The sequence below is a fragment of the Echinops telfairi genome, unplaced genomic scaffold (assembly GCF_000313985.2).
Source record: "Echinops telfairi isolate 266 unplaced genomic scaffold, ASM31398v2 ScPeMD7_2010;HRSCAF=2546, whole genome shotgun sequence".
NCBI lineage: Eukaryota > Metazoa > Chordata > Mammalia > Afrosoricida > Tenrecidae > Echinops > Echinops telfairi.
In genome coordinates, this window is record NW_022105908.1 from 7,804,512 (window position 1) to 7,814,677 (window position 10,166).

Genomic DNA, 10,166 nt, shown 5'->3' on the forward strand with positions numbered 1-10,166 from the left:
AAACAAACACAGAATCAGCTAGGCTGGTTGGTTGGCAAGGCTCTCCCTGGAGACTCTCAAAAAATTATTCTTGTGGAAAACCCATTTTGTGCCTCTCAAAGTAATTCTTAATTTTGGGAAAGCAAGAACTTGAAATTCCCATAACAGGGTCACTTAGATTACCCTGTACTTCATTATTAACACAATGAAAACACTTTCTTATAATTTTTTAAAATATCACTTTATCAGGGGCTCGTACAACTCTTATCACAATCCATCCATACATCCATTGTGTCAAGCCCATTTGTACATTTGTTGCCATCATCATTCTCAAAACATTTGCTTTCTATTTGAGCCCTTGGTATCAGCTCCTCATTTTTTCTCCTCCCTCCTCGCTTCCCCCTCTCTCATGAACCCTTGATAATTTATAAAATGAGGTCATACAATATTTGTCCTATTGTAATGGGCTTACACTGGTCAACATAATGTCTCAATGAGTCAAGACTTCATTTCTCTTACTGGTTACATAGAATTTCACTGTTGCATTGACCACATTTTGTTTATCTATTCATTTGCTGATGGGCATTTGGGTTGTTCCCCGGTTTTGGCTATCGTGAACAGTGTTATAATGAACACTCGTGTACAAATCTCTTTCGAGCCTTTGGGGTCTATACCTAAGAGGGGAATTGCTGGTTCACATGACAGTTCTAGTTTTAGTGTTTGTGAGAAACCACCAGACTCTTCTCTACAATGGCTCTACCATTTTGTTTTCCCATGTGAATGGATAAAGGTTCCAATTCCCTCACATCCTCATCAGTATCTGGTGATATCTGGTGCTTTCCAGATATGGGTTGGAATGGACTTGATAGCAGTGAGAGCAGGAAGGAAATGGTATCTCACTGTGATTTCGAGTTGCGAAACAACTCTGATGGCTAGGAAGATGATCATCAAGGTTATAATCTATAAGGAAGCTTATTTCTGTATCTTCCTCCCACAAAGCAGCTGTGGCTTCAAGCCATTGACCTTCCACTTACCTGGTAAGTGCTTAAAGACTGTGCCATCAGCGGTCCTTAAACTCATGTTAAAAACTCACTCACTGCCACTGAGTCAATTAATGCTGACTCAGTGACCTTATAGGGCAAGGTAGAATTGCCCCTGTGAGTTTCCAAGACTGTGACTATTTATGGGAGTAGAAAGCTCCCTCTCTCCCGTGGAGCAGCTGGTGGTTTCAAACAGCCAATCTTGCAAATTGCAGCCCAACACATAACCAGTACGCTACCAGGGAAACAGTACACATTTTTAAAGAACTTGAAGGTTAGAGTTTCTTACTTTTTCTCCCCAAAACACCAACTGTTTATTTAAATTTCAAAATTATTCTTATGATTATTTCTTTTTTATTATTATTTGTGATTTATCATTGTTATGATTGAACCATGTCCTCCCCAAACATGTGTTGTATATCATAACCCTTATTATACCTATGGTGGCACAGTGGGTTAAGCATTGGCCTGCCAACCTCCAGGTCAGTGTTTCAAACCCACCAGCTGCTCCCAGGGAGAATGAGGTTGTGCATTCCCATAAAACAGTCTTCAGTTCTACTGTCCTACTGGGTTGCTGTGAGTCAGCATACGCTCAACTGTAGTGAGAATACCTGTGGCTGTAGTTCCATTTGGGAATGGTGTTTATTATGTTAATGAAGCAATAATTGTATAAGGTGTAATTTAATCCCTTTTGAATGTAAGGAAATTAAGGAAGCAAGCAAACAAGCAGAGAGGGGAGGGAGGGAGGAATAGATGCCAAGCCATGTGAAGACCACCAAGTAACAGAAACAGAGGCTAAGAAGAGACATGGAATTTTCCCTGGAATAGACAGGGAAAGAAATTCTTCCTTCTAGAACTGGTGCCCTGAATTCAGATTTCTGTTTGTTAAAGTCACCCACCTAGGCAATTTCTGTTATTACAACACTGGCTAACTAAGATAAATACCTAAATGAGATTAGAACCAGTGTCCATTATAGAGGTTAGTACAAAGAATGCGTCAAGAAATGTAAAACAGATAATTAGCATGCTCACAATTCCTGAAAATGAAGTAATTCCTGCCCCCCCCCCTCCCAAACCATTTAATTAGGCTTGGCATTAAACAAGCAGCCATCGTGCAGGGAAGCAAATAAGCACATATGGAAGAAGCACACCAGCCTGTGTGATCGTGAGGTGTCGATGGGAGCAGGTATCAGGTAACAAAAAATCCCAAACAAACAAGTATATCGACGTGAAAGAGGGAGGTTGGGATGGAAACCCAAAGCCCATGTGTAGACAATACGAAATCCCCCTACAGAAGGGTTACAAGGAAGGGACGTTTCAACCAGGGTGCAGTATAGCAGACAAAGAAACACACATCATTCCTCTAGTTCCTGAATGCTCCTCTCCACTCACCCCACCCACTACCATGGCTCAGTTCTACCTTACAGATCCAGCTACACCGGAGTACATACATTGGTACTGAGAAGAGCTCTTGACACATGGAATTCAGGACAGATAAAACCCTCAGGAACAGTAGTGGGAGTAACAATATCATGAAGGTAGGGGGATGGTGGGGTGGGGGTGGGCGTGAGAAAGGAGGAACTCATCATAAGGTTAGATATATAGCCCTCGCCAGGGGGACGAATAACAGAAAGGTGGGTGAAGGGAGACAACGGATAGTGTAAGACACAAAATGCTAATAATAATAATATATAATTGATCAAGGATTCACGAGGATGGGATGGTGGGGAAAAAAGGAGGCGCTGATACCAAGGGCTCAAGTAGAGAGAAATTGGTTTTGAAATGTTGATGGCAACATATGAACAAATGTGCTTAACACTACTGAAAGATGGATTGTTGTAAGATTTGTAAGAGCCCCCAATAAAATGATTAATTAAAAAAAAACATCATTTAATTGGGAGCTAATACAGATATCATATCGTTCCATAGTTCAATCACATCAAGCAGTCTTGTACAATTGCTACCACAACAGTTTCAAAACAGTCTCTTCCTTCTGGAACGCCTTGATATCTGCTCCACTCCCCCCCACCCAGTTCCTCTAGTTCCTGAATGCTTCTCTCCACACACCCCGCCCCCACCCAGGAACCCTACTCTACTTGCTATCTCTATAGGTTCATCAGTCCTGGGTTTCATGTACCGAAAAACAAAATAAACATATAACAATAATTCAGGAGGGCTACAAATTTGATACATTCACATTTTGAAAACGAATCTTCTTCAGATACTGAGGAGGATATTAAACATTTTAAAAGGTAAGCATGAATACACGTATTTTGAAACAGTGAAGTTTTCATATTAAGCTAAATACTACAGAATTGTCTAGGAATAGCTGTAATTTCTCTTCTATGATTAATGCAAAATGAACTTTCATGTTAATCATGGACCAGGAATCTGCTTTGCTGTCACTCCATCTAATAGAAACACCTTGAGCTTGCAGTTTGTCCAACATGCACTAGACTCCCAGCAATCATGTGGTGGTCAGTGAGCCTGGTCAGTCCATCAAAGCACATGTTTGTCTGATTTCTCAACCAACCAAACATCTGTCACTGTTTGATCCTAACATAAAAGCCCAAAATCAGACTTGTCTCCAACTTCCAACCCTAATATAGGCTATTAATGATTAAGAGAGACAATGTGACAGATACTTTTGATAACCTCTTTGAAGATAGATGTAATATTTACCCCTTTAAGTGAAAAAAATGGGTCACACAATCAAACTCTGAATTAATTTAGCAGGGTAAAATAACTCATAAACCACTAATTAAGCTATAACTGATTGTTACATCTAAGATATCTCATCCAAAAGAAGAGTTATTTAACTGAAACAATTCCATTTAATTCAGCACATCATGAAAGATTGACTTATGCTTCAGGGAAAATATCATAAATCATATTTTAAAAATATACTTTTCTCTTTAGTTGAACATGATAAAATTTAAAAATGGAATTGCGATTGGAATTACAAGTCATTTTTGGAAGAGTTGGCATCGTTATAAAATTCCATTTCGACAGCCAGAGTCTTTCTTCACAGGTGCTGATGTTGGAAGTTGGTGTCAGGTTGGACCTCAACACACGTCAACCCCATGTGTTACAGACAGAATTCCTCCATAGAGTTTTCTCGGTTACATATACATTTTATAAGGCTTGTTATCAATCTATACTTTTAAAACAACTAGAGAAACAAAACAAAACCTGGAACATAATGTGTCAGACACTAACACTGTGACTTAGGAGAATCAATTTACCTCTGCTAGTATTTGTCTTATATCTAGAAAGAAGTTTGTTTATCAGAGCACTTTGGCTGATTAAAAATTGCAAAAGTTACTCCAAATTAATTTTAAAGGACATTGTTTAACAGACATAAGCACTTTAGTAAAAAGGAAAGACTATCTGGGGGATAGAGGCTTCTATTTTGTCCACTTTAATTATAGAGGACTTTTTAGACGACTAAATTGCTTATATAAGGTATAAAATTAGAAGTTTGCTTACTGAATATTTTATCATGATCACTTCTATTTCAAAAGCAGTCTAATGTTTTAAGCTCCTCTTCATCTTAGGATCATAAGCATTAATCATTTACCCAAATATAGGTAATAGGTTAAATGTTTTTGGCATATTTACCTTTTTTCCTTTGAAGTTGAGGGTACCAGGTTGCTCCAGGACCCCATAAAACAAGCACATAATGTTGACCTTGGGTCTGTTCCACTGTTAACATAACTTTCCTTTGCTTCTGCCCTCTATAATTGTATAATGCTTCTAGAAAAGAAAAAGTATTCAAATTGACAATAATCTAGCATATGTGATACCATATCTTAATATCTAATAAGTAAATAATGATACGTAAATGGTGTCATAAAGTGGTCTTATATCTTATTTATTTTTTAAAAAATAATTTTATTGGGGGCTCTTATAGCTCTTATCAAAATCCATACATACATCCAGTGTGTCAAGCACTTTTGTACATATGTTGACATCATCATTTTCAAAACATTTTCTTTCTACTTGAGCCCTTGATTTCAGCTTATTTTTTCCCTTCCTCCCTCATGAACCCTTGATAAATCATAAATTATTATTTTCATATCTTACATCATCCACTGTCTCCCTTCACCCACTTTTCTGTTATTCGTCACCCTGAGGCGGCGGGGGCGGTGGGGGAGATGTTATATGTTGTCTTAATTATTTCACAATTATAACAAAAACGTTTACCTGTCAGTATAGTGATGTCAACAACTTTCAGTGCTGCGTGGACCAAGGTTTCAGGCTGAAGGTGCTCCAGTTCTACAAATTCTACATTGCTCACTTTCTGAGGCTGCCTCTCTGGAAGGTCTCTGAGGCAGGAGTGCTTTGAAGACACATACGCCAGTAAGTCCTGAAGGGCAACAGCACTAAATACACTGGAATCTAAGGACGTAAAACACACATACATAAAGGATGGCAGGATTATATATAACATATATATTAAAACATAAGAATTTCTTAGGACTGTATGTTGTAATACGGGAATAAACGTGATACAAGCTTTCATGTCTGTAATCAAACCAAAAAAAGGACACCAAAATCACTGCCATAGAATCAATCCTGACTCATGACAACCCCACAGGACAGGGCAGAGCTGCCCCTGTGCGCTTCCAAGATTGTAACTCTTACAGGAGTAGAAAGTCTCCTTTTTCACCCACAGAGCAGCTGGTGGCTTCAAACTGCTGACCCTGTGGTTAGCAGCCCAACACATAAACACTACTCCACCAGGACTCCTATGTCTATAACAGAGATACCTTATTCTTGACTCCATTTAGATACAAAAATAAAACTTGATATTTACTACCAGTGAAACGGAATTATTTATGTACCATGAAACTAGTTACACCTCCTTACTTTTCTATTTGATAACATAGTTTTCCTACTAATCAACCTAACTCAAATATTTTTGACTCTTCTAGCAGTCAATTTATCCAGTCAGTTTCCAATCCCGGAGTCTAATTTGATCATGTTTTCCTCAATTATCTCAACCACTGCCATTACCAAAACAATACTCTACAGGCCTCTCGCAAGTCCTGGACATGTTTCCTCATTTCAGTTGTTTCCTGGATTATGCCTTTGAACAATCTAGGAGTCAATAACCTTTTCCCTCATCTGAGGTCCATGCCTGTCTGTTTTCACATTTATCATCTGCTGATAGGGTCACTGCCCTTGTACATTTCTTCCGCCTTTTTTCTAATATAAAAATCAATTTCTCTATGTTAGGAGATCCATGAATTTGGATGGGAAAAACATCACTTCTTCATTTCAGGAATCACTAGCACTTCCTTCCATTATAAGTACGGCAATAAACCACACTTGTATTTGTAGAACTTGTGACTGATCACCAATGGAAATCACATATTGTGTATCGCATTGCACATACTGCAGATAACTTGAATATTATACATGCTCACAACTACCTTGAAATGACAATTGTTACTCTGCTAAATCTTGTTATTTAATGTACCGATGAGACACATAAATAAATGATACCACAGTGCTCAAAATATTTTTATTTATTTCTTTTCATATAATTGTTTCATTGCAATCCTAAGTATTCTATGCATTTAAAATATTCTATTTTTAAAACATTAGATCATTGAAATTAGTGATAATTATATAATTTTAAATATACATAAAAGGTTATGAACCCTTTTCTTTAACCTGGAGATATATTCTGCCCTTCTCATTTGATAGCTAGAGAACTCCTAGACAGCTACCTCAAATCCAGCTTCACCATTCCCTCAATAAAGCCCTCTCTAACGTCCCTGCATTTTTCCCCTCTTATGTGTTTGTAGGAATGTTTGTATGCATTTTTCATATCCTCAGCATGGTGTTTGTTATTGTCTTATCTCAAAATTTAAATTGTTAACTCACTCAATGGATCGTATAGCACACATTGTATTCCTAGAACCTGGTATAATGCCTGACACACAGCACAGATGATCAATAAATATTTATGAAATGAGTGAGCACCATAAGGAATACAAGGGGGTACTCCCGTCCAAAAAAATGAAACAAAGCTCTGCTGAGATGTAGGTGAGTGCTGTGATGCAGCCACCACCACTGATTCCACACAACTCTGCACCACCTGGCCTGTGGTCTCCCTGTGTTACGCATCATTGCACGTGGCTGTGTGAGTCTGTAGAGGGATTGTGGACTGGTATCAGACTTATAGACTTGAGTTGGACTGGGTTGGAACGTTTTATAGATGCACGATTACTTCTTGATATAAAGCTCTTTCTTACACATATATGAGTGTCACTGCATGTTTCTCTAGTCAACCCTGCCTGACACAAATAAATAACCAATATTTCCCCAATGAGAAGTTATGCAAAGAAGGAGCATATACTTCAAAGACGAAGAAACAGGCAAGGGGGCTTCAAAATATTCCTGGAAAAATTTCCAGTATCTTTTAATTAAAATTTTCACTGAGCTTTTTGAAGCTCCCCTCATATGTCCAGTCAACCTCATCAGTGATTAGGGAAATGCAAATAAAGAACATGCCATTTTACATCCATTTGCTTGACAAAGACTTAAAAGTCCGAAGGTTTAAGTACTAGGCTGAAGATTCAGAGAATCTCAACTATTCTACTGGTGGTGTACATTGTTGTAAGCACTAGAGAAAGAGTCCTCATCTCTTCCTAAAGCTGTGAATCGTTGACATTTGACACAACTATTCTATTTTAAGAGATATAAACAAGCAAAACACTTGCACATGCACAATAGTCAACATGGATGAGAATGTCCAAGGCAGCACTTTTCACAACTGCAGGAACCACAAAGACCATGTACAGTCAGAGGAGAGGGAATGAGTAAAATGAAGTGTAGTTACACAAGAAAATATTTTGTAGCCGCCAAATAAACTGCAGTGTTACCTGACAACATAAATGAACTCTAGCAGTATCATTATTATGAAAGGCAAGAATAAAATATCTTTAATATATATATTTTAAGTTTTATTGGTATAGACTTCACATTCATGATTTGATTATTCAATCATATTAAGATTTGTGCAATCACCACCACAATCAATTTCAGAACATTTTCTTCTCACACTCATTGTTGTTATCTCCCCATTTCCCCTCACCCTCCTCTGCCACACCCTTATGCAATTATCAATCCAGTTACTATCTCTGCCTGTCCTGGATTTCATATACAGAAAATCATACAAAACACAAACATGAAGGAAACAAGCAAAAAACCAACGTCAACAACTAGGGAAAACACAGGAAAACCTCAATCAAAAAGAAAGCAGGAAATCCTGAAATCTGAACCAATTTTAAAATGGGTCAAAAGGAAGATCAAATGATAAGGTGTTACATCTTAACCTGACTACCATCATTGACTGTACAATGCTCTCTGATAGGAAAGCTCGTCACATCCTCTAGAGCAGTGGTTCTCAACCTTCCTAATGCGGCGACCCTTTAATACAGTGCCTTATGTTGTGGTGACCCCCCAACCATAACATTATTTTTGTTACTACTTCACAATTGTAATTTTGCTACTATTATGAATCGGGCGACCCCTGTGAAAGGGTCGTTCGACCCCCAAAGGGGTTGCGACCCACAGGTTGAGAACTGCTGGCTCTAGACTATGTTCAGAGGGGATTCATCAGAGGCTTAGTCCATGTGTGGACCCTGCAAATGGACTCTGGGCTTCCACTGTCATCCATAGCCTTCTGCAAACCAGGTGGATTCACAATGTAAGCTCTCATATCATTTTCTCCTTTGGATTTGGATTTTATTATTTACACTCCTTGGATCACACAGACTGGTGTGCTTCTTCATGTGGACTTAGTTGATGCCCCACTTAGATGGCTACTTGTTTTCAGACAAGCCTAAGAGCCCAGATGCTATGCATTCTGATACCTGGGCACCATCTGGTTTCTTCACAACACTTTGCTCTCGCACCCATACCTTGTAGAAGTACTTTCTGACTTACCCTCTGTGTTAGTCTGGGTAAACTAGGGAAACAAATCCACAGAAACACACATGTATAAAGAGTTTTATATCAAGGGTAAGCGTACATTAAGAAAGCATCCTAACCCAGTGCTCTCCAAGCCCATAACTCCAACATTAGCCCATATGTCTGACACCCATCTACAAAGCCCTCAATCTCACAAAACACATGCAATGACACCGACTGCAGGAGGAAACCGAACCAGTGAGCATGTAAGCATGTCAGCGCTGGCAGGGGTCTCCACACAGCTGCTCCAGCACCCAGTGCTGCATCAGGGTAGGTCCATATGGCTTCTCCTCAGGGATGTCTCGCAGGAAGTGAACCTAGCCAGCTGAAGCAGGAAGCAGGCTAAGGCAGCTGCACCTTGGTCCGACCATCACAAAGCAAGAGACCCGAGAACTAGAAAGGCGAGGCTCACTGAGCCATTTGTCTCTTCGCCCTTCAGTTAATCCCACATGTGTTTATCAACCAGGTTGGTACAATAAACCTGAACTATCTCACCCTCATATAAAACTTTGCAAAAGACTTCTGCTTTTGCCTTCATTATTGTGAAGTGTTAAATGTTGTACAAACCTAATCTCAATAATTTGATATAAATTTGACACTAATAAAAAGGGAAAAGAAGCCAAACACAACAAAATGGCAGCAACCAACCCCATACTTCTTAAATTTGATTTAAGTGCATTTTAAAAAATGCTACTTTCACTTTTACTGAAGAAAATAAACTTCTCTACTGATAATCTCTTTGGAAACATGCTATGAAATACTATTCTATTATGTTTATACACTTAACATGCTAGGAAACTACTGCAAGCAACATATGTCTTACATTCTTCAGGCTGGACAGATGAATAATTCCCAAGATTTAATAGTTGACTAGTAAATGTTGATTGTAGTACTGTCTCACCAATCCACTGATCCTCATGAATAGTGACATCTGGAGAGGGAAAAGTTGTAATACTACATAAATTCCTTCATATTACTCATGCGCCCATACGCCAGGCAAGGGAAGTGCAGATAGATAAATGATCTGCCTAAAGGTACAAAATGATAAAGTAGCATATCTGAGATCCAACAGTATGGAAGCTAACTGCTCCACAAAGAAATAGTTAATGACTTGTGTTTACATAGGGATACACACACACATACACACACATGTAAATGGAT

At 38.7% G+C, this 10,166-nt stretch overlaps 1 protein-coding gene across 8 annotated transcripts in view; it reads right to left on the reverse strand.

The window, feature by feature from the left end:
* Positions 1-10,166, reverse strand: part of SHLD2 (shieldin complex subunit 2) — an 88,146-nt gene that overhangs the window by 23,440 nt on the left and 54,540 nt on the right. For 7 of the 8 annotated variants that reach the window (XM_045293472.1, XM_045293471.1, XM_045293470.1 and 4 more), the window contains exons 4-6: positions 9,829-9,936; positions 5,226-5,420; positions 4,641-4,775 (exon numbers count right to left, since the gene is read on the reverse strand). In XM_045293472.1, the coding sequence (XP_045149407.1) occupies positions 4,641-4,775; positions 5,226-5,420; positions 9,829-9,936 (438 nt within the window). The remainder of the gene's footprint in view (positions 1-4,640; positions 4,776-5,225; positions 5,421-9,828; positions 9,937-10,166) is intronic. The other variant, XM_045293467.1, reaches the window with a different exon arrangement.